General features: G+C 46.2%; 2 protein-coding genes across 6 annotated transcripts; both read left to right on the top strand.

The window, feature by feature from the left end:
* The first annotated feature begins 3065 nt into the window (after window positions 1-3065).
* dcaf11 (ddb1 and cul4 associated factor 11) lies at window positions 3066-14314 on the top strand. 5 transcript variants are annotated; one of them, XM_072710819.1, is made up of 15 exons: window positions 3066-3189; window positions 4171-4366; window positions 4726-4857; window positions 5035-5153; window positions 5264-5328; window positions 5911-6071; window positions 6204-6350; window positions 6859-6913; window positions 7297-7365; window positions 8272-8329; window positions 9058-9243; window positions 11006-11159; window positions 12291-12443; window positions 12852-12958; window positions 13665-14314. In XM_072710819.1, exons 2-15 carry the CDS (start codon window positions 4180-4182, stop codon window positions 13758-13760), a joined length of 1689 nt encoding a protein of 562 aa, XP_072566920.1. In that variant the 5' UTR covers window positions 3066-3189; window positions 4171-4179; the 3' UTR covers window positions 13761-14314. The 5 variants fall into 5 exon arrangements, with proteins under 5 accessions (XP_072566920.1, XP_072566919.1, XP_072566921.1 ...); XM_072710818.1 differs by having other exon boundaries at window positions 3083-3329; XM_072710820.1 differs by having other exon boundaries at window positions 3084-3329; window positions 4171-4367; window positions 4730-4857.
* A 2773-nt stretch (window positions 14315-17087) lies between these two features.
* LOC111835604 (fat storage-inducing transmembrane protein 1) lies at window positions 17088-19562 on the top strand. Its single transcript, XM_023796092.2, has 2 exons — window positions 17088-17952; window positions 18040-19562. Exons 1-2 carry the CDS (start codon window positions 17609-17611, stop codon window positions 18743-18745), a joined length of 1050 nt encoding a protein of 349 aa, XP_023651860.2. The 5' UTR covers window positions 17088-17608; the 3' UTR covers window positions 18746-19562.
* Window positions 19563-23503: the final 3941 nt, after the last annotated feature.

A 23503-nucleotide genomic window follows, 5' to 3' on the forward strand; every position in this document is an offset into this window, starting at 1 on the left:
GAGTTGCCCTGTGGCACAGCCTGAGACTTTGTGGGATCCCCTTGAAGTTGCTGGAAGTCATGGCCGACCTGTACACTGGTGAGTGCTGTGCAAAGTGGAGACAGAACCTCTGTGTTCTTCCCGGTTGATTCTGAGGTTCGTCAGGGGTGTGTTCTTGCTTCTACTCTGTTCAATGCTTGCATGGACTGGGTGTTGGGCAAGGTCATGGAGCCTAGCGGCTTTGAGGCATCTGTTGATAAAGAAAGATTCACTGATCTTGGCTTTGCCAATAATGCTGTGATCTTCACAGAGTCAACGAAGGTTCTGATTGGGGCTCTTGAGAGACTGAGCAAGGAGTCTTGAGTGTCTGGGCTTGCGAGTGTCCTGGATAAAATCCAAGATCCATGCCTTTAATGACCTCTTGGGCACAGCCATCAACAGTCTGTCTGTCTGCAGAAAGAATGTCAACCGCGTCAAGAGCTTCACTCCCTCAGCAGCGACATTCATGTCTCTGGTGACTCTTCCTATAAAGTCAGTATATAGACTGGAAGTGAAGAGGGAGTCACAAGGTCGCTGGAATGGGGTGTGTGGTGCTCCCAGTATCTTTATAAGAGGATGAAGGTCCAAGTCTTTAGAGTCCAGGTGCTCCCTGTCTTGCTGTGAGACATGGACGCTATCCAGTGTGCTGAGAAGAAGACTGGACTCCTTAGATACTGTGTCTCTTCGGAGAATCCTTGGGTACCGGTGCTTTGACTTTGTGAGCGATTGCTCATGGAGTCCCGTATGAGGCATGTTGTCTGCATCGTGAGGGAGCGTCAGTTACAGTATTATAGCCACATGGTGCAATTCCCTGAGGGTAATCCGGCTCGCAGGATCCTCATTGCTGAGGTCCCGAGCGGCTAGACCAGGCTGAAAGGACACCCACGTAACTCCTGGCTGTGGCAGATAGACAGCCATTTTTGGAGGGTGGGACTGGATCATATGTTGGTCTGCGGGGTCACCGACTGGGATCCCGAGGCGTTTCGTCATGTGGTGGGTGTGGCAACGAGCTGTACCAGTGCATGCTCCCCAACATGACTTGACCTACCTGATATAATAGCTAAAAATAACAGGAAATGCTTTTGGTCTCCTGAAAGACATCAAAACAAGTCTGTACTTTGTGCAGAGCAATTTTGGTAACGCTTTACATTAACTACACTTTCATAATGCTTTAGAAGAATATTCATAAACAGCACGTAAGTATACTTTGACAACCTAACATAGCTTAACATCTTTAATATATGTCAATAACAAACATTATATAATGATGATAAATATTCTAATCATATAATGTTTGTCATTAATGTGATTATTAATGTATTTAACATTATCCAGTGTTAAATGTTAAATCTTGGACAATTTTGGCTCCATCAAAGTACATCAGCCTTTGTCACATTTTGTCATGTATTGTGAATATGCTCAACTTTTATTAATCCCTCAGTGCATTCTGTAATTTTACGTGATGTCAGGCAAATAGAAAATTAGGCCACACGGTGCTTAGAAGATTAAATGTTGTACATGAAGATCCAAGGATATTGGTATCGATGTGTTGATGCCATGTCATTAAGAGATTAATGACGTGCTATCTGGTTCCAGTTACTATTTGTATTTTTCATAGTAATAACACTCTATAGTAGGTGCTACAGTAAATCACTAAGTTTGTAAATATTCATGGTATAACGTGGCCTTAAATGCTTCATACATTTTTGTGGCATCTTTTAAAATAGTAGCCATACCAGATTAACCTTCAACAAAGGTTCTCCATGAGACACACGGACAGGTGAGAGCAAACTCGGGGGTCACAGTGATAGTCGGCCAGCAGGCAGTGCCCCTGAAGCTGGGGATTAAAGACCTTGGTCAAAGGCCCAAAAACTGGGTTCAAATCAGACACCCACCACCGTCTGTGTGAACCTCTATTAGTCTGTATTGGTGTCCATTATCATTAGCATGTTTTAGGGAAAAACCCATGCTATCAATTTTGTGGGAAAATTGTGTTTTTGTTACAAAAGGTGAACTTGGTGTATTAGATGTTAGAATATATGCACCAATACTGAGAAAACAAATTCCTAGTAACTGGCTAAGTGAATTCCGATTCTGATGCATTAAAGGTCATGCATTAAGGAATGTCATTTTAGGAACAGGGTTCCAAACTCTCATGCATCTGGAGTGACTCACACGCTCATGCAAGAAATCTTACAGAAAATCTAACCTAAAATTAGCTAGATGAAAAGCATTGTGGTAGTTAGCAAACCCCACAGACTATTTACAAGGAAATAAAACTGTTACATGTATATGTATATGTATATGTGTGTGCAGACTAGTTTCAAACTGAAAATCTCAAGCTAGCCAGCTGGCCAAAGTGGGCAACCCTGCTGGAAATTGTACAGACTTTATATTTCATGTAATTCCATCCTTTAAAAGTATCCAAGTAATATATTCAGCTCCACAAATATTGTCAAGATATTCATAACACTGAAAACTAGAATATTTTTTTTCTAATGAACTGATACATTAATTGATGGGATTAACAGCAAACATTTCACTCTAAAATATATTGAGATTATCTTAAATATTGCATGGACTGTTAAAGCAAAGAGTATTTTAGATGTGTTTTTGTACATATTATTATGGCTTTGTGTACTTAACTGTCAAGTTATATATTTATCTTCTATATTGTTATCGGTCAGTAGTAAAATATTTGTAAAAATCTCACTGTGTTTCGTTTCGTATTAAATCACGCGTTCAGAACCTTTAGAATGTAAGTTTTTTACAACAGCAATACATGTTTTACAGTAGATATTTAGCAACAATATTGATAGAGGGACAACTGTTACATATAGATGTACAATAATAATAAAATACAAATACTAGAAACCGAAATAATAATGTAATGGAGACGCAAAAATGTGTATACAGGGATAGAGAGAAAACCTTTTCAGGTTTTTTTTTTTTAAATGCGTTCGAGTTTCATTGGTTCACCTCATTTACCGATGCCATCTTTTCCAATCCGAGTCAAGCGCATTCATTAATCGTAGACTAAAACAACTCGTGAATGTAGCGATCACGTGAACGCGAAAGGGCATCACGGACAATGTAAACAACATGGCGTCGCGGATAGGCAGTGCGGCCTTCGCTGGAGTATCTTGATAAGAAGAACTGTTTTGCGGAGCGGTAAACACTAACAGCGTTCTAATGCTGAGGAATAGCAATCGTTGATTCTAACCTGCCAGCTCATAATTTAATAAATTGAGACTTCGAGAGAAAACGCTACCGAAAAGAGCTGACACGACAGTTTACGCCAAATAAACACGGTAATTTCGGTTTTAACGGGTTGCTTGCTTTTTCATTGCGATATATCTTACGTGACGCCGTTTGTTATTCGCAAGTGTCACTATCTCTATGTATTCGTACAGTGCGCTGCTTTTACAGTTTAAGGTTGAGAAATTAGCTCGCTGTATAATACGAATTCTGCCTAGTTTTATTAGACGGGTAGTGTTTGACAGTAGAAATAAAAGTAGCAAAGGTTGATGACCCCATTATCTAACATGTCAGAGCTCCTTTGACACAGTTTAATTTTTTTTTTTTGACACGATCTGCATTATGCATGACCATCAATGCCGTATTAGAATCAATCTTTTAGGTAAAATGTTAGTATTTTCACGTAGAAAACGAGCTAAATTCAAGTCAATCGTTAATGGTATTTGATACTGGCTTCTACGTGTGTGACCTATTTTGTCTTCGATAAGACAATAAAATAATAAATAATAATAATGATACAACGTCCTCCTTCCTCAGTTTAAACTGTAAATATGGAGCCCTTGTTATATTATACATTTATCCATAATAATAATTATTATAATAATAATTATTATTATTTTAGTGAAGCATTAAATAAAAAGAAAATGACAAAAAGAACTCATAATTGTACTGGGTGTGCAGTGTATTTGTATGTGTTTCATTAGCAGTGTCCTGAGTCTCCCACAAGCCCATGCTGCATGCAGCCATTCCCAACCTATAAGAGACGTCATGCATTTTAAAACCAAAAAGAATATTTAAGCGCAGTTAGTTAGCCACTTTGCCACTATATTTGTTTCCTGAAAGGTTTTTGCTGAGTTAAAAACAGTTCAGTGACTTTATTCACTACTCCTATAGCCTCTGTCTATGGGCTCTCGGTCCAGTTCTGGGATGTCCAGTCGTGGGTCCAGCGGCAACCCAGACCAGTCAGAAACAGGACCCAACCAGACCAACAACCAGCAGGGCCGTGGACAGGACGAGAGGCAGACAGACAGGCAGTCAGCAGACGAAGAGGACGTCGATTTAGCTCAAGTGCTGGCGTACTTACTGAGGAGGTAAATGGCAGATAGTGACTCACAACCGCTCTGTGTTGACATGTTGTAATGTCTGCCAATCTATTGCTGACAAACTCCACAGACTTGATTTTATGTTGCTAACATATCCTGTGCGTCCTCTGGGATACTTAGCTAATACTCTGGCAATAGATCATGAGTGTTTATGCTTTATGGCTGAATACAGACTGCGTACCTATTGTAGTTTTCCTGGAATCCTTAGCTGACTGTCATTGGGCGTGCATGCATCAGCTGTTCAATTCATATCTCTTATACACCTCTTTAAAAGTGTCTTTAAAAGTGTATTGGCTTTGCAAGACTTTAATTTTGCCATTAAATACATGTCTCTTGTCATTTAATTGGAGGGGCCAGGTGCGTCTGGTCCATGGGGGTGGGGCAACTGGACTGCAACTGGTCCAGTCCTATTCTGACTCTGATGAAGATAGCGATGGTGCATGGGAAGGGCGCCTAGGAGACCGCTACAACCCCCCTGGTAACCCTAACTGATATGATGATAAGTGAGCTTGTACATACATTGTGACAGTTTTGTCCTTATGCACCAAAAAAGAGGAGGTGATTATACCCTTAAATTTGCTTGAGCATTTTTATACAGTTCTGTGTCTGTGTGCCAAAACGCATGTCCAACCGTGGGCTTTCCTTGCCTTGATAGTGGACTCCCAGCCTGACACCCAGAATGTTGATCGGAGCGAGATCCGAACCCAGATCCTCCTGGCCACTGCCTCCTCAGGTCATAAGGTCGCCAAGAGCTTCACCCATATGTTGAGAGAGGTGAGAAGACTGGGGTCGGCTGCATGTCCCCCCCTGCAGACCGTTTTTACCGATGAATCTTGGCTGGTTGTAGACTCTCCTCCAGGTTGAGTCCAGTTATTTAATTTCAGAGGGAACAGGGCCGATGTCTGGGCTCCAGTTTCTCTCATGGGGAGTGCAGCCGCATCCGCTCGCAGTGAGTACATGTCATGGCACATCAGCTACACTCCCACCATCCGCTGCTCCATGCCTGTGGGTGGGGTAACTTCGAGTCACAAAGTGCACACAGCTAGGCTATGTGTGTCATTTGTTTTCTAAAGTTTCCTATCTTCCTGCTCATCTTTTATATTTCTTCTTGTGGAAGTCCAGCTATGTGTAATTCCAGAATTACATTACTTGGTGAACTTTTTTTTTTTAAATCGCATTCAGCTGAAATACCTTTGGCAAACCACACATTAAAGTAAGCGAGAAATTTTTTGTCTGGGAGTAATAAAAATTTTATAATTACCATTGGGGCATTTCCTGTCTGAGGTAAACCAATCAGGTGTCAGTATTGAGTGTTCACCTCATGGTCTTTGTGTCTAAGATGATCAACCCAGTCCAATTTGTGTGTGTCAGAGTAGTAAAAACAAATTGTTCTGTTCTGTTCCGCAGATGCATCTCATGCATTTCTGAAATTATTTATCCCTGCAACACATTGCAGATTAACGGAATACATTTTTATAATTATATTCGATTCTGCTCTTGTTGACATCACCATTTGCCATTTCGAATGGAGCTGCGGTGATACAGGGTGTAAAGCCTTCATGTGTTTTGTACGCCATTGTCACCACACAAGTTTCCTGCCCAACCACGTGGTGCTGAAGGAGACGTATCATCAGAAGGCGTTCTGTGGAGTGTACAGTGAGGATGGCAACATGTTCCTCTCTGCTTGCCAGGGTAATTAGACATGCCATTTGTAGTCTGGTGAATTTTGCATGTTAAACAGGATTTTATTTCATATAGGTTTCCTAAGTTTCTGGCCATGTTTGGAAGAACCTGACCTGGTACCTCTTTGCTCTCCTTTCTCAGACCAGAACATCCGCCTGTACGACACCAGCAGGGGGCGCTTTGACCTGAAGCGCACAGTGAGGGCGCGGGATGTGGGCTGGAGTGTGCTGGATGTCTGTTTTACCCCTGACTCGACCTGTGTGCTCTATTCCAGCTGGTCTGACTACAGTAAGCAAGGGGACCTAAGTCCCCCAAGTCACATGGTTGCAGTTACCCAATGACACGGTGCCCACATAGTAAAAATTAAGAACAATATTGTGGTCTGTATTTAAATGAAAGCTATACCTGTAATTTATTTGGATATTCAGATCTATCAATACTGTTGAGTCAAAGCTGGATTTAATATGTGAGACCATACCACTTCTTATTTGACCGAAGTTGGTCACTCTGGAAAGACCCCACTCAATCTGGCTGCGATATATTTGGAGGCTGTTGACTTTTTTCATTATGCTAATTGTTTATACAAGTATCTGTAGAAATGTAGGGGAAATGTTTGAGGGAATAGTTATCTTAATTAGATTAAGTGTATTCAGTGACCAGAATTGAAATCCGATCCTTCGTTTACATTAAAGTTTGTGTGTAAGGCAGATACTTCTGGGTGGGGTGGGGTGGTGCCCCCCGAACAACAGCTGTGTTGAGTCTCTCCCCCCCTCTCTCTCCCCCCCCCCCCTTGTAGTTCATGTTTGCAGTATAGGTGGAGACAGTGAGACACACACCGCTCTGGATCTCAAGTTAGTGCCTCTCCATGAGCTGTTACACCTTCAAACTCTGCAGCTGGTCACATGCAGCTTTTTGCTTCCCACTCATTCCATAGTTTAGCTGAGGTCCAAAAGCAGTTTATGCCTTTAACACGCTTGGCACAGATATTTTACCTGGAGACGTTCAGGTTAAGTTCCTTGCTCAGGGGCACAAAGCAGACCACCCTGGGGTTTGAATTAACACACGTAAGGTTATATGTGGCGCTGAGACGTTGTCCTGGGGAAGTGAGGGGGTGTGAACCCCATGCAACACGTGCTGCCCATGTCATTCGTCGCCGCGTGGCGCTGGCTGGTGGCAGAAGCTGGCTCCCATTGGAGGAACGCCTTGTCACTCCGGCTCTCTGTCGCTCCCTCAGCCCAGAGGGGAGGAGATTCTGTGTCTTCTCCTTGGCAGCGTCCTCAGATGGAAAGGAGGTCTTGGGCGGGTGAGTGCTTCTCTTATTAAAGTTCAGGGCTCTGTACATGAGGAATAATCGCTTTTCCTTTAACTCATGAAGATGAGGAGGGTCCAGAGGAATTCATCTTTTGAAATATCCATCCTCTAACCATTTGTCCTGGTCAGGGTAGCCTGTAGCCCGTCCCACAAGGCATGGGGTACACCCTGGATGGAATGCCAGTCCATCACAGGGCCCATACACACAAACACACAAGTACACAGACACACACACTACGGGCTCTGATAAACCTAACTGCATGACTTTGCACTGTGAGAGGACACGAAAGCACCCAGACATAACGTGCACAACACGGGGCAAACATGCACAGTAACAGAGCAGAGGTGAAATCTGAATTCCCAGCCCTGGGGGTGTGAGGCCACAGCCTTAGTCCCGGAGCCGCAGCCTTTGCTCCGGAGCCGCAGCCTTAGTCCCAGAGCCGCAGCCTTAGTCCCGGAGCCGCAGCCTTGGTCCCGGAGCCGCAGCCTTGGCCCCCGTGCCGCAGCCTTGGCACCAGTGCTGCAGCCTTGGCCCCTGTGCTGCAGCCTTGGCCCCCGAGCCGCAGCCTTGGCCCCCGAGCCGCAGCCTTGGCCCCCGAGCCGCAGCCTTGGCCCCCGTGCCGCAGCCTTGGCACCAGTGCCGCAGCCTTGGCCCCCGAGCCGCAGCCTTGGCCCCCGAGCCGCAGCCTTGGCCCCCGAGCCGCAGCCTTGGCCCCCGTGCCGCAGCCTTGGCCCCCGAGCTGCAGCCTTGGCCGCCAAGGATGCCTCCGAGCTGCATGCTTTAATGCTTTAGTGCTGCACACGGCAGCTGGTGATGTGGAGCTGTAGAAGGCATCTGCCGGGCCGCTGCGCTCTCTTTTGTGTACGTCTTCAGCACCTGTCTCTCATTGTTCCTCAGAGCGAATGATGGCTGCCTCTACGTGTTTGACCGTGAGCTAAACAGGAGGACACTCAAGGTTGGTTGCTGGGGGATTCCCCCCTCCCCTCCCCTCACCCCGCCCACTAGGGTATCCTCTCCTCTTCATGCCATCAGAGCCTTCATTTCGTCAGTATCTGCACCTGACACATGTGTCGTCTTCCACTGACAGTTAGACGGTGTGGAATAATTAAACCAAGTGAGCTTTGTTTTCTATAACAAAATATTTAGGAATGCATTTACTAAAAATGTGTTAAAAACATACTTCCTTCCATAGCCTCTTATTTAGTGCGGAGTAGTTGCACATCTTATTCAGCTTGCAAGAAATTAAAGTCATATACCTTTTCTGCTTGTCTTTGGACCAAATTGAGGAATGCAAAATATATTTTTTACAGGGTTAAGGAGAATTAAATACGTTTTTGTCATCCTTTTGCTACTCTCTCAGAATTTGGTTTAATATTAAATTGTAACTTTAATGTTAAAAATAAATCAGGAAAATACATAACCCTATATGGTTTAAAATTAAACTTTGTATTCTGAACAAAGACAAAGCAAGTTTTTCTTAGTCATCATGTTCTCCACAGAATCAGGGAAAATAAAAGCCTGCTGATTTTATATCTAGACTTATCATTAATATTAACCTACCGGGTCCAATTATAGTAGCATCACTGTGAGTGTGACAGCGTGTACACTGTATCTGTGACGGCGCCCCCTGGGCTGTGAGTCGGCGCACTGCAAGCTCACCGTCCGCCTGTGTGCTCCTCTCAGATTGACGCCCACGAGGACGACGTAAACGCCGTGGCGTTCGCCGACACCTCATCCCAGCTGCTGTTCTCGGGCAGCGACGACGCCCTGTGCAAGGCGTGGGATCGGCGCACGCTGCGGGAGGACCGGCCGCAGCCGGTGGGGCATCTGGCCGGGCACAGGGACGGCATCACGTTCATTCACAGCAAGGTGAGCCTGCACCCCTGCAGTGCTCTGTCACATGCGCCTCTTCACTACCTTATTCACCCTTATATGGAGACACTAATGAATGTTTGCCTATTTATGCACTTGATACTTCTTTGGAGCTGGGTAACTTAAGGATAGATAGTGCACTTTAACACAATTAAGGATAGGCACCTCGCTTTGTCACACTTAAGGACAAGCACCATGCTTTGACGCACCTAAGAACAGGCTCCATGCTTTGAGGCACTTAAGGTTAGGCCCCATGCTTTGACACATTTCAGAACAGTCACTGTGCTCTGGATAGGCACCATGCTTTGATGCATTTAAGGATAGGCACCATTCTTTGATGCATTTAAGGATAGGCACCATGCTTTGACACACTTTGGGATAGGCACTGTGCACTGGATAGGCTTCACGCTTTGACACACTTTAGGATAGGCACCGCGCTTTAATGCAGCTTAGGATAGGTACTGCGTTTTAACGCACTTCAGGATCAGCACTGAGCTTTGACACACTTTAGGACAGGCACTGTGCTTTGGTACATTTCAGAACAGTCACTGTGCTCTGGGTAGGCACTGTACTTCGGATAGGCACACCACATTGGCGCACTTTAGGATACGCATTGACACACTTTAATAGGCACTGCACTTTGACACACTAAATAGGCGCCTGTGCTTTGGATGGGCACCATGCTTTCACGCACTTTAGGACAGGCACTGCGTTTTGATGCATTTTAGGATAGGCACCGTGCTTGGATGCACTTTAGGATCAGCACTGTTTTGACACACTTTAGTATAGGTACCACGCTTTGATGCACTTTAGGACAAGCACTGTGTTTTGGATAGGCACTGCGCTTTGGATAGGCACCACGCTTTGATGCACTTTAGGACAAGCACTGTGTTTTGGATAGGCACTGCGCTTTGGATAGGCACCACGCTTTGATGCACTTTAGGACAAGCACTGTGTTTTGGATAGGCACTGCGCTTTGGATAGGTACCACGCTTTGATGCACTTTAGGACTAGCACTGTGCTTTGGATAGGCACTGTGCTTTGGATAGGCACCGTGCTTGGATTCACTTTAGGACAAGCACTGTGTTTTGGATAGGTACTGTGTTTTGGATAGGTACTGCGTTTTGGATAGGTACTGTACTGCGCTTTGGATAGGTACTGTACTGCGCTTTGGATAGGCACTGCGCTTTGGATAGGCACTGCGCTTTGGATAGGCACTGCGCTTTGGATAGGCACTGCGCTTTGGATGCACTTTAGGACAAGCACTGTGTCTTGGATAGGCACTGTGCTTAGGCACTGCGCTTTCGATAGGCCCCGTGCTTGGATGCACTTTAGGACAAGCACTGTGTCTTGGATAGGCACTGTGCTTAGGCACTGCGCTTTCGATAGGCCCCGTGCTTGGATTCACTTTAGGACAAGCACTGTGTCTTGGATAGGCACTGTGCTTAGGCACTGCGCTTTCGATAGGCCCCATGCTTGGATTCACTTTAGGACAGGCACTGTGTCTTGGATAGGCACTGTGCTTAGGCACTGCGCTTTCAATAGGCCCCGTGCTTGGATTCGGACAGGCACCACCTTTTGACCACTAGCAGACTGCCTCTGGGGTAACCTTAATGCTACATGCCCGTGTCGTTACGGTGGCAGTTTGAATCTGCGCAGTTGCTTGTGACTTTACTTATTCAGTCATATGTGGAATAGCAGGATGCACGGTACATGGGTCCTTTGGAAACAAACTGAACACGTCCCTTATCCCTACCAGGGAGATGCCCGTTACCTCATCAGCAACTCTAAAGACCAGTCCATCAAGCTGTGGGACGTGAGGAAGTTCTCCCCCAAGGAAGGGCTGGCTGCCTCCAGGCTGGCTGTCACCCAGCAGAACTGGGACTACCGCTGGCAGCAGGTCCCTCAGAGAGGTGCGAACAGCGATGGGGGCGGGGGGGGGAGGGGGCAGGCAGAGGTGTGTGCAAGACGGTGTGACATCACAGTTCAAAAGTACCTTCACACAATTTTCACCTGCTTCGCTTCCCTGCGTTTACTTTTCCTTTCTATCATCTTCTATCTACTACTACTTATACCAGTGAGACTCAGACCTTAGTGCCTTTGCCTTCTGAATTGTCCTGCTCCTTGTGCTCACTGTCATTTGCCCTGCCCGCATATCAGTAGTACAGGGCACTCGTACCCCGTTTCCACCAACATCGGTGCCGGGCTTATTCCCAATCCGGAACTGGTTCTGTACATTTCCGCAACAGAAAACTAGCCCAGGGCCAGAAAAACAGCTCCAGCACAGAATTCGGAACTGTAACGTCAGCGAAAGTGGGATGGGCTATCGCGTCCAAATCTTCAGCGTTGCCAGATTCAATTCAGTCAATAACCGATACAGTTTTGTCTAATATCACTGGTGCCACAGCAGTAAAACAACTTGCCAGCTTATTAGCGGAATAACATTTGTTTTTAATTCTGTGGCATGTTACAGGCTGAATAAGTAAAATGTTGTGGTGCTCGAGCGGGGAGGAGATCGTGAGGCAGACAGCAAAGTTCAGTTTGTAGCAGACTCTTTTACTGCGTGATACTTAAAGGGACGGCGGTAAAAAAGCTCAGTCACACACACAGACTGGGGAGACATGCATCCTTTAAAGAGACAAAAGTGGATACAGGCAATAGAGGCAGAGGGCAATGAGTCATACTCTGAAAACTGAGACTTTAAAGATTCGTCTTTTTTTCAGTTCGGCAGCTTCTAAAAACTTAAAATCCAAAACAGATCAAGATAAATCCGAATAATGGAATAAATTTGAACCGTTGCTTTACTCTCACTTCCGCCTACATAATGTGTCCGTTCTGTTCTTTTTTGAAACCGGCGGAAACGCCGGCTGGTTCTCAAAAGGCAGCAAGCGAGAACCAGCCCAGCACCGGCACCAGCACTGTGTTGGTGGAAACAAGGAATGAGTGGCCAGTAGAGAGTGAAGGGGTGCTGACCAGGTGTCAACCTAGACCTGCAGGACGGACTGTATGGGTTTGCGAGCTTTGACGACATCTTTGCCCCTCAGCCTTGAAGAGGCACAAGCTGACGGGGGACACCTCGGTGATGACCTACCGGGGCCACGGCGTTCTGCACACCCTCATCCGCTGCCGCTTCTCCCCTGAGTTCAGCACGGGCCAGAAGTTCATCTACAGTGGCTGCTCCACGGGGAGAATCGTCAGTAAGTCTTCGTGCGTGTTTGCGCTTCAGGTAGCATTGGGGGTTTACACTGTTTTACCCTCGCATGAGGTTCTATACTTTGACTGCTTTTGTTATGGATTTTCTCTTTTAATGTCAGATAGAGAACCTTTGCGTATTCCTGTGTATTGGCTCACACCTTCTTCGTTGGTTCTGATCAGTGTGTTCTAGGTGTGTTTCCTCCTACATTCCAGAACGCACAGGTGTTTCTAAATCTCCTTTAGTTCATCAATTCTATTTCCACATCCTGTGCTTCTGGGATAAGCTCCAAGCTTGCGACCTTCTATAGAAAGAGGTTTATAGGAAAGATTAATATTTCCCTGCTGTCCTGCACGGTGCTATCTGTTAGTCTTTGCCTGTATCACTGTATCCCCTCTCCCTTCTCGCACAGTTTATGACGTGCTGACGGGCAGCGTGGTGTCCAGGCTCTCTGATCATGGCGCATGCGTGAGAGACGTCAGCTGGCACCCGTACCAGGACAGTATCGTCAGCAGCTCTGTGAGTGCCCTGGCACTGCTGCCGTTTTCCCTGCAGCTTCCGTCTCTGCACCTGTCAGTGCTGAGCAGGACCTGAAACTGTGCCAGGGTCTGTCTGCGTGTGTGGGACCCCCCAGCCTGATCCAGGATCTGTGTGTCTCTGTGTGTCTGTGGGACCCCCCAGCCTGATCCAGGATCTGTGTGTGTGTGTGTGGGACCCCCTAGGCGTTTGCCAGAAACTGCCTTCATTTGTGGGACCCCCCAGTCTGTGCCAGAATCTCTGTGGGACCCCCTAGGCTGTGCCAGGGTCTGTCTGTGTGTGTGGGACCCCCAGGCTGTGCCAGGGTCTGTCTGTCTGTGTGTGTGGGACCCCCAGGCTGTGCCAGGGTCTGTCTGTCTGTGTGTGTGGGACCCCCAGCCTGATCCAGGATCTCTCTGTGTGTGTGGGACCCCCCCCAGCCTGATCCAGAATCTCTGTGTGTCTGTGGGACCCCCCAGCATGATCCAGGATCTGTGTGTGTGTGTGGGACCCCCTAGGCTTTGCCAGAAACTGCCTTCATTTGTGGGACCCCCAGTCTGTGCCAGAATCTCTGTGGGACCCCCTAGGCTGTGCCAGGGTCTGTCTGTGTTTGTGGGACCCCCCCGGCTGTGCTAGGATCAGTCTGTGTGTGCATCTCATTCTCCTGGTGAAGTGACGTGTTCCTGTGGTGTCTCCTCCTCTCTCGCAGTGGGACGGCGGGGTGCGGCTGTGGGAACACAGGCAGACTCACCCACTAGATGAGGAGAGGCTCCGGGATCGAGTGATTGACAGGAAAAGGAATTAGTCCCCTTAGTGACTGTCTATCCTGTGACAGCCATGATCACATCTGTAATTGCTGATTAGCAGACGGCACATGGTTCCAGGCTCTGCGACGGTGACGGCCTATAGGTATTCTCTCCTTTGTCAGATAAAATAGCGGATTGCTGGCCACAGCTGTGGCTTCCTGATTCACCAGCTGTGAACAGGAGCACATAACTATGCAGCACTTCAGCAAACCCAGGCGTGTATATATGTTCCAGACTTAGCATAGTCATTTTAGTCTGTGATCCCTTTTGTTGCTTCGCGTGAAAGCAGCAGCCAAATAAAGTGTGTAGAATATTACAGCTACGAAGAAGATTTCAGCAATGTGCACAGGAGCAAGAAAGGTATTATTTCAATTAATCTGATCTTTTAAATTAAGTATTTTGTAAACAAATGTGAAAATAAATTCCATCTATAAGAACAAATGTCTCTCTGCAGGTTAAGATTGAGCGTGGGGGTTGGGAAAAGTGTGTGGGCGTGTTCATCATTGTCTTTCTCTTGAAACAAAATTTCCACTAATAAAATCACTTTAATTTACACTTTGGTATGAGAATTTTGTGGGGGTTTTTTTAAATTAGTTAAAATTTCACAGTCTTTAATGAACTGTAACCATGTTACTTTTGTACAGCATCCAGAATAATTATTTTAATAGACCTACTTGTGAATTGATTGCAGATTACTCTGTCTCGTATTATAGATTTGGAGAAAGACATTTCCTTCTAGAGTTATTTAAGGAAAGACTTTCTTTAACGTTTCGGATCAAAGGAAAAGAGAACCCAACGAAATGTTCAAAATGGTTTGTCTGGTAGTCTTCTCCTTTCCATTTATTTATGGCTTGGGGTGTGTTTGGTGCAAAAATGCATGATGGGATTGGTGCTTAGGCTGAAGAATTAATAGATGGTTGTGCAAACTTGGACACATCAGAAAATGGCATCCTTTTTGTGGATGAGGGGTGTTTTTCAGTATACACTACATGGACATCAGGCGCTTACACCCATAGGAACTTTTATAACATTACATTCGAAGTCAACAGGCATCAATATGGAGTTGCCCCCCCCCCCTTTGTAGCTATAACAGCTGCCACTCTTCTGGGAAATTTTCCAGAAGAGTTAGGAGTGTGTCTGAGGGAATTTTTGCCCATTCATCTAGAAAAACATTTGTGAGGTCAGGCACTGATGTTGGATTTGAATGACTCCCTGGCCAAGACATTTTGGAAAATTCCATGCTTCCAACTTTGTGGGAACAGTTTGGGGAAGGCCCTTCTCTGTTCCACACTATGCCGCAGTGCACAAAATAAGGTCCATAAAGACATGGTTGGGTGAGTTTGGTGTGGAAGAACTTGACTGGCCCACACAGAACCCTGACCTCAACCGCGTCAAACACCTTTGGGATGAACTAGAACAGAGTTTGCAGGCCAGGCCTTCACATTCAGCATCAGTGCCTGACCTCGCAAATGTTTTTCTGGATGAATGGGCAAAAATTCCCACGACGCACTCTGAAATCTTGTGGAAAGCCTTCCCAGAAGAGTGGCAGCTGATACAGCTGTAAAGGGGAGACCAACTCCTTATTGAGGCTCATGGATTTAGGATGGGATGTCATAAAAGTTCCTGTGGCTGTAATGGTCAGGTGTCCCAATACCTTTGTCCATATAGTGTATGTACTTCACCATACTTGTGGTCTCGCACACCCATTTTACCTCACCTTCCACTGCCAAGGACCAGTCCCAATACAAAGAACAGAAGTGCAGAGGACAGTAAAATCCCTGAATGTCGTCTTGTGTGGGGTGGAAAGTGCCCCCTCCAAATATCAAGGATGCACCAGTTGCACCCCTGCTGAACGAGAACAATCTCATCATTCATTACGCCTCAAGTTTGTTTTTGGGAGACAAGTTAGCAAGACCATTCTTGCCAAACCCATAAGTATGATCTTTGCATATTTGGCGCTGTAAAACACCTTAGATAGTGGGGGGCTTTTCAGCCTTTCTCCCTGATCATGCTTCCTGTATGTCCAGCTGGAGCCTCTGTCTCCGGGAACATGGAGAGCGCCCTCATCAGGATGGGAGGGCGATGGGGGGCAAGGCAGCTACTGGAATGTGACCGGTGGACTAAAATTACTGCTGAAGGTCCCAGCATTGGTGGGATGGGGAGGGGTTGGATATAGAGTGGTTGAGATACAAGGCCCCCGATCCCCGTAGGAATCAGCCACGAGGTTCCGCTGTAACGACGGAGCAGCGGAGGACAAAAGCACAGATGGCAGGAGCGTGATGAAGATGACATGTGAGGGGAAGGCCGTGCTCCCCCCCCCCCCCCCAAGATTGACAGAAACAGGCTTCGACACCAACAGCTGAGGCTAAAATTGGAGCGGGTACAGCTAAAAATATACAGAGGGGGGCTTATTTAGAATGTCGTCGACATTGCAGCTGGGCAACAGAATATAGCAGATCGGGTCTGTTTCTGTCTGACTCTTCAAGTGCTCCTATATCCATTCAGGAAAGCTTTGTGATTTTGCGTATAAAAAGCATTTTTGGAAAGAAATGCGAAATGACACAAGTGCTGTAGGTTGCTTAATAAGAATGAACATTGGTCTTGCGTGGCCAATTGGATGGAGCTGTACCCTACAACTGATTTTAATTTGCCAGCCGTTCAGCTAGCCTTGAAATCCACCCTCCCCCCAGTAACTGAAACCAGTCACTGGTGCTCTATTTAAATATCTTTTCGCATTCTTCCCCAGAATCAATTAGCCATTGTTTTTTTGGAATGAATTATAGCTCATCTGAAACTAATCGCCCTTCAACGCAACAGAGAAAAAAAAGTACTGTAAGAGCCTTCACACAATAGAAGTTCAGTACACAAAGTGTGGCGCATTGCGGCAGAGGACAGGAAGCGGCCGTTTATTATGCAGCATGTGAGTCAGTCGATCTCGCACAGGTTGGTGTGGGCGCAGGATTTCTGTTAAGTGTGTAACACCATAGAACATTAGAACGTCGCCAGAACTTTATTTAACGTTGGCAGCGCTTCTGCAGGCTTTATTCAAACGGACATCGCTGCACGTTGAAGATTTGTTTGATTGGGTTGTTACATCCGTTCCATGCCGTCCTTTGCTGACCTAGACCATGTGCCATATATATCTGTATGTGTATTGTGTGTGTCACACATGCAGTCGTGTAATGATACCTTGTGAAACGGCACTGAGGATTTCGCACGCTTGAATGCGCACGGGGCCTGGGCACACGTGCACCCCATCACCTCTCAGCTTTTTAAAGGGGCAATGTGACACTCTCTGGGAACATGTCTTTTTCTGTAACTCCCTGTCAGGGGAGTGGGTGGAGTTGAGACTGTGGGAAGGGCAGAGGGTCCTCTTTTTTTATAACCTCTGAATCGCTGGAACGCAAGTGTAAAAGAGAGAGGGGTGAGGAGAATCGGGGAAGCCCAGCAGCTAGCCGCCGTCATTTCGCTGGGTACGTGGAGTGTTGGTGAGGGCCGTTCGAAAGGGCCAAGAAGGAACTGATGTGGATAGAAGTGCAGGGAGTTCGCCGAGAGACGGGAAAAACAGAGGGCAACCGGAGGAGTGAGCAGAGGCAGCACCTCGGTGGGAAATACCATGTGACCAAACGCGTCATGCGTACAGGAGGGACAGAAGAGGCTCAGCAGCGGACCCTTATTCTGCAAGCGACGACTGGCTCCTGGGCCCACTGACCTGTGCATCACCAGCCTGCAAGGTCATTAAGCTTTGAATCAGTAAGGCAATCAATCCTCTGGGCAGCGTTCAAGCACCCTTTCCATTCCTTCCAAGTGGAAGCTTAAAATTAATATTACAAAGGCATAGTTTTATATGATACAGATTGTCGTACTACTCAAATATATTATCGAGAGCACCTTTTTGTTGGATTATCACCAGTGGGTTACAAGACAACAAAAGAAAAACAAACCTTGGACTTTTGAGACAGTTCTTCGGAGTCACACACCCACTGACTCTAAAGGCAGGATCTGCCTACAGATGTTGCTGAACTCGGTGTTAGTGGCGGTGACTGACCTGGCCGCCAGACTGCTGGGTAATGCCACCTTCAGGCGCCATTTCCACTTGCTGCTGTCGGGCCTGGTTGTATTCGGACCAGCCCTGAGCTTGTGGGTCTCACAGTACAGCATATTTGCCAAGAAGAGTCATTTCCTGTACAGGTGAGACCCGGCCCATTGCATGCTGACATGCTTCCTCTCTCTCCACGCTGATGTTGAGTAGCCTGCCCTGTCCTTCTCTCCCGTCAGGATGTTCTTGCGCTCCGGCTGGGGCTGGACCTGCGTCTTCACCGGCTCCTTCATCTTCTTGCTCTCCTTCTCTGTCCGCCGCTCCCTCGTCATCTCCCTCCGCCACCTCTCCCGGCTGCTGGTGGCGGGCGTGCTGTGGGTCGGCTTCCGTCGTGTCATGTCCGTGCTGGAGAATGCCACGGGGAGCTGCTACGAGCCCCTGAGCGCCCCTCCGGATGGGCACCCGATGCAGGGGGTGGCGGAGCCGGGGCAGCCGCTCCTGCTGCTGCGCGAGGGGGAGACCAAGGTCACCTGCCTCGGGAGCGGCATGCTGTGGCGCGGGTACGAGGTCTCGGAGGATGCCTTCTTGCTCTGCATGTGCTGCCTGCTCCTGGCGGAGGAGACCGCGGTCTTCGGGCCCTACCTGACCCTGGGTGGGCCCTCAGGAGCCCCTCTGCGCCTCCTTTTCCTCTTCTGTGTCCTCCTGCTGGGCCTTTGGATCTTCTTGCTTCTCTGCCTGCTGGCATACTTTCCGCAATTCCCCACTCAGCTGGTAGGGGGCGCCTTGGGCTGTTTGAGCTGGAGGGGGCTGTACCAGGGCTGGTACCGCATGGGACCCAGCTGGTACTGTCCTGGGCGCCCTGGAGTGGGCCTACTGACCAGCCAGAGTCGCAAACATGGACATCAGTCAGATCCATACGGAGCAAACAAGGTGGAGTGGAATTAATGTAGAGAGAACAAAGAAAGGGAAGCAAGGAATAGTCTGGACTAAATGCTCTTCGTTTAGTGCATGTGTGCTGCAAAGTGTGATTACCAAAACAGGAATGACATGTTTGAAAATACATTTTAAAAGGAATATCTCTGACATTCCTAATCTTCAAACCCACGGTCTCTGTATTTATTGTAATACGATCCACTGCAGCCTATAGCAAACATAAAGGATTCTAAAGTAGTCTGGCCTTTAGCAGAAAGCATATGTTCCCTGCTGTGGATGTGAAACCAGATGCAGACTGATGGGATGAGGCACGCATTCCTGCATTACCAGTGCTGAACATACAGACCGAAATTCACACCGTCGTGTAAGGTACTGACCATATAAAGTAAATGGGAGCGACTGGGAATGAAGAGTAGGCAGCCCTGTGTGATACATTACAGACAGCTCCCTCAGACAGAGTACTGGTCACCGTTAATGGGGTCTATACTGCCCCCCCCCCATTTACCAACATTAGCAGTCAGGTTAGCCCTTGCTAGCCTGCTATTATTAGTGTCTTTGTTAGTAGTGGAATGAGAAACATGTCTGAAGGACACGGCGGATGGTGCTGTGGTCTGACTTTGTTGCTGGGAAAGGGGCGGGGAAGTCCAGCTTGCCCAGGTCTTTGAGTTACTGGGCGCAGAGAGTGTTTCATTAGTGCCGGTGCTCAGCCCTGGATCGGAGCAGCCTTCCTTCGCCACCTCAAACACTAAACCCAATACGATTAAAATTAATTTGAGTTAAACTTGGAATAAAAACAAATTGAACTATAGAAATATATATGATCATACAATCAGTTGTGTTGGATTTTTTTGACATGCATTCATGTAAATTACTACATGTAGCAAAAATGCAGCATACATGCGCAGAAAAATCCACTTTTTGGTCACTAAAATATAAGTTTTCTTCAGAACCATTAAGCTCATCTAATAGGGTTTTTCTTACAGATAGACGTAACGAAGAGGTGTCGATAGACAGTATTGCATTGTTACCTGTTTAAGTAATTACTAGTACGTTATCATTATTTAAAGACCGATTTGTGTGTGACGACATTCAAAGTCAGTGTCCTCTGTCTTTTCAAAGGTACCTGGAATATGTTGTGTTGGCTATTGACGATTTCTCTGTCTAACTAGCTTGTAAAAAAAAAAAAAAGATGATTACAGCTGAAAATAATTAAGGACAGAACCCATTTCAAGCTGATAAGATACTCTTTTGCATATAGCAAGATACCTAAAGTGCACAGATACAAAGACAAAACAAAGACAAATTTCAAAGACACATGAGGCAAATGTAAGAAGTACACAATTCACAAACAATACTGCGCAGGGAATGAAGAAAAATAAGCAAATTAATGGTATATGTGGTATATGTGTAATTAGACCAGACAGCACCAGAGTTTTGCTATGCAGCTGGGGGGTGGGCTGCCGAGTGACACATTGGGGGGGAGATGTTGTGGTGCCTTTTGACAGGAGGTCAGAATGATCCCCAGAAGAAATTTTTAGTACAACGTGGTCGAATGAGCTGGGGCCTAAATGCAGGGGCGTTGGAGATTTTGGGCCCCATGAAGGGGTATCATGTTGGGCCCCCCAGTCCAGACCAATCCAGTTATTTTTCAAATTTTATAGGCCCCCTGCCTCTCAAAGGACTTCATAATATGTTAGTAACTGGTCTGAAGCGCCATTTCTTTGAAACGGACGTCTTCCGGAGCTGAGGCGCCTTCTGCAGACTCAGGTACTGAAGGACCCCGTGGAGATGGCTGCCACGTCTTCAGTGTGGCATAACGACATAATGGAGAAATCTGTGGAGACGGAATTATCATTAAGATGATAATAGTGCTATTACACTAATGAATAAATTAATTTACAAGCCAAAAATACCCCAGTAAAAGTCTGCTTGTCACACTGTAAGATATTAACTCATCAGCATTCAAAATTAAATGTATGTTAAGTACAAAAACATTTAAACTTTACGTCGGGGGTCTCCAACTCCGGTCCTGGAGAGCTACTATCCAGTAGGTTTTCTATCCTACTTGGCTTCTGATGAGCCACACCTGCTCCTGGTATTTACCTGAGAACAGGTGTGACTCATCAGAAGCCGGGTAGGATAGAAAACCTACTGGACAGTAGCTCTCCAGGACCGGAGTTGGAGACCCCTGTTTTACGTCTGGAGTAAATGTGTTAGTGACGCATGTGCAAATAGGTGCAGTATTTATAAAGAATGTTGGTCAGGCTTTCGGCTGGAGTTAATTATGTTTATTTAAATTTTAATCATTTATCGTACATATGAATTTCCATGCTTTAATGGCTGTGTTTGAGTATTGGTTTAGCAGGTTCCTCCGTTGACATGTCTGTGACCATCCTGCAGATGAGAGCCTGGTCGTCTTCACCAGCTTTCTTGATCTTGACATAATTCATGTTGATATCACGCAAAACGACTTGCCATTACTGATAAAACAAAAAAAACATTATCAGCTCCTTTATAGCTACATCCCAGTGCAAAATGATGCCCATTCCAGATTTATCCATTATCTTTTCACAGGTTAAATCAATTATCATTAAACTGGCATCTAAGCACAGATCCCACAGGGAAAATGAGAAGTGTTTTAACTGGATGCAGCGTGATGTAGAGGTATATCAAATCTATACACTCCATCACGTCAGCCTGACTCTTCCCTTTCTCTGAATATCAATCAGTGTTCTGTGAACTGCAGGGAACACATACGTATGTAACTGGGAGACGCAGTCAACGAGCAGTTGAGGATTTCATATGCGTTTGGATGTTAGCTGTGTTCCTGCACACAGCCAGTGTCTACCTCAAATACAGAACCACAGTGAGACACGGCAGAGTCCAGAAAGAGCAACGCATGGCACACACTTACACAGCGTGTCTCCAGAACCATACTTACAGAACTGGTGGTAATCCAACTCCTCTACTGATTGCTGAGAACTTCCTGAAAGGACCAGTCTGCAGACATGAAGAGACACACACACATGCACACGCACACACACAGACATGAAGGACACACACGTACGCACGCACACACACACACACATGCACAGACATAAAGAGTCACACATGCACGCACACAGACATGAAGACACACACACATGCACACACACGGACATGAAGAGACTCACAGGAGCATACACACACATGCACACGCAGACACAATGTTCAGTTCAAACTGGAAATCTCAAGGCTCTTATATAAATAAACATATTGGATACATTTCTATTCACACTGTTTCTGGCGCATTTTAAAGCAGTGGGAAGTTTTACTCGCCCCCACACTAATGACGATAAATGCCAAGACGCACTCGCTCACCACATGTGGCTGCATGCAGGCCTGAACCAGTGTCTCATCTCTCACTGCAGTACCTCACAATGTAACACAAATATGTCACCAAAACTGAATAACGCACAAGACCATCATTTCTTAAACTTGGATATATTCAGTCAGTGCATGTTTTTACAATAATACAAAAAAAAACTGTTGCTAGTGTAATTCTTGACACATTTGTAATGTTCACTAAATATAAAAAAACAATAAATATTTTATGTTTGGAAATGATCATTGAAATATGTTACTATAATGCATGAATTATTGAAACAATTAGTCTTAATTTATAATGTCTATGTAGAATCCTTGTATTTTAATGTGAGGATTAGCTAGGAATTCTGACATCCCTTCCTGTAATGCAGCACTGGTAAAATGACCCTCCCATCCCATCTGTAATAACATCTCCTGTAACATTATATTTCAAATTTGAGCACCAAAAGTACACAGGGAGCACAAAAGCGGTGCGCTTCCTTTAAATGTTGGACTGGGAGTATGGGGCTTTGTTAATGCAAACTCATAAAATTATAGGTGGCCACAAATGTGAAGGGGCCAATTTAAAGCTCGCTCCACGCTGAGTGGGTAGACCCCCTCCCCAGTCACCCACGCCAGGAACGCTCCCATCTCCAGCCACGCTAACACTTGGCATGACGGCGTCCATGTGATTCAACGTTCTTCACAAGTGTGCCTTTGTTGCAAGCTTTTGCACAACCACAGAACAACATTTGGAATTGGATAATGGATTTTTTTTAAGTTCTGTATATTAAATAGTGCACTCTGTCATGGTGTGGAGCTCTGTGATTTTTAACTGAAGTAACTGCTTTTGAATGCAGTATTAATTTTTGTTTGCAGGAGAAACAACTGCAGTAGCAGTAAAAAAATAAAAATACACGTTGTGTCACTGCAATGCGTGACAACTGCATAAATGCAAAATGAAAAACAACTCAGCAATGGAAGACGTGGCAGGGACTTGGACTACTCAGAGGTTATTTCCATCTTCAGTGATCCGCAGCAGCACCTAGAATGAGACCTGACAGAGAGTCAGCAATAAGCCCCCGCCTCAGTCAGTATGAAGACATCGGACATGTGATGCATTGAGATCAAGGACATGCAGGGAAGCCACACAAGGATGAGCCTTTCCTGCAGCAGGCAAGGCAGATGCCTGGCAGATTCACTGCATGGTACATTGCCTTCACTACAGTCATTTAGCAAATACTTTTATCCAAAGTGATGAACATCTTTGAAAAAGCAGGACCACACAGTCCCCAGACAAATTGAGGTTAGAGGCCTTGTCCTGGACCCAACGGTGAAATCACTCCTGCTGACCATGGGATTTGAACCAGCAACCTTCTGATCACAGGTGGACTGTCCTACCCTTTCGGGGTCTTGAGGTCCCTT

The sequence above is a fragment of the Paramormyrops kingsleyae genome, chromosome 4 (genome assembly GCF_048594095.1).
Source record: "Paramormyrops kingsleyae isolate MSU_618 chromosome 4, PKINGS_0.4, whole genome shotgun sequence".
Lineage (NCBI taxonomy): Eukaryota > Metazoa > Chordata > Actinopteri > Osteoglossiformes > Mormyridae > Paramormyrops > Paramormyrops kingsleyae.

What these genes read in the sequence shown, in the direction of transcription:
- dcaf11 (XM_072710819.1), top strand. Translation starts at nt 4,180, where the DNA reads ATGGGCTCTCGGTCCAGTTCTGGGATGTCCAGTCGTGGGTCCAGCGGC. An exon ending in CACACCGCTCTGGATCTCAA is followed by an intron (nt 6,914 to 7,296) that starts GTTAGTGCCTCT and finishes TCGCTCCCTCAG; the next exon opens with CCCAGAGGGGAGGAGATTCT. An exon ending in GCAGCAGGTCCCTCAGAGAG is followed by an intron (nt 11,160 to 12,290) that starts GTGCGAACAGCG and finishes TTTGCCCCTCAG; the next exon opens with CCTTGAAGAGGCACAAGCTG.
- LOC111835604 (XM_023796092.2), top strand. Translation starts at nt 17,609, where the DNA reads ATGATACAGATTGTCGTACTACTCAAATATATTATCGAGAGCACCTTT. An exon ending in AAGAGTCATTTCCTGTACAG is followed by an intron (nt 17,953 to 18,039) that starts GTGAGACCCGGC and finishes CTCTCCCGTCAG; the next exon opens with GATGTTCTTGCGCTCCGGCT.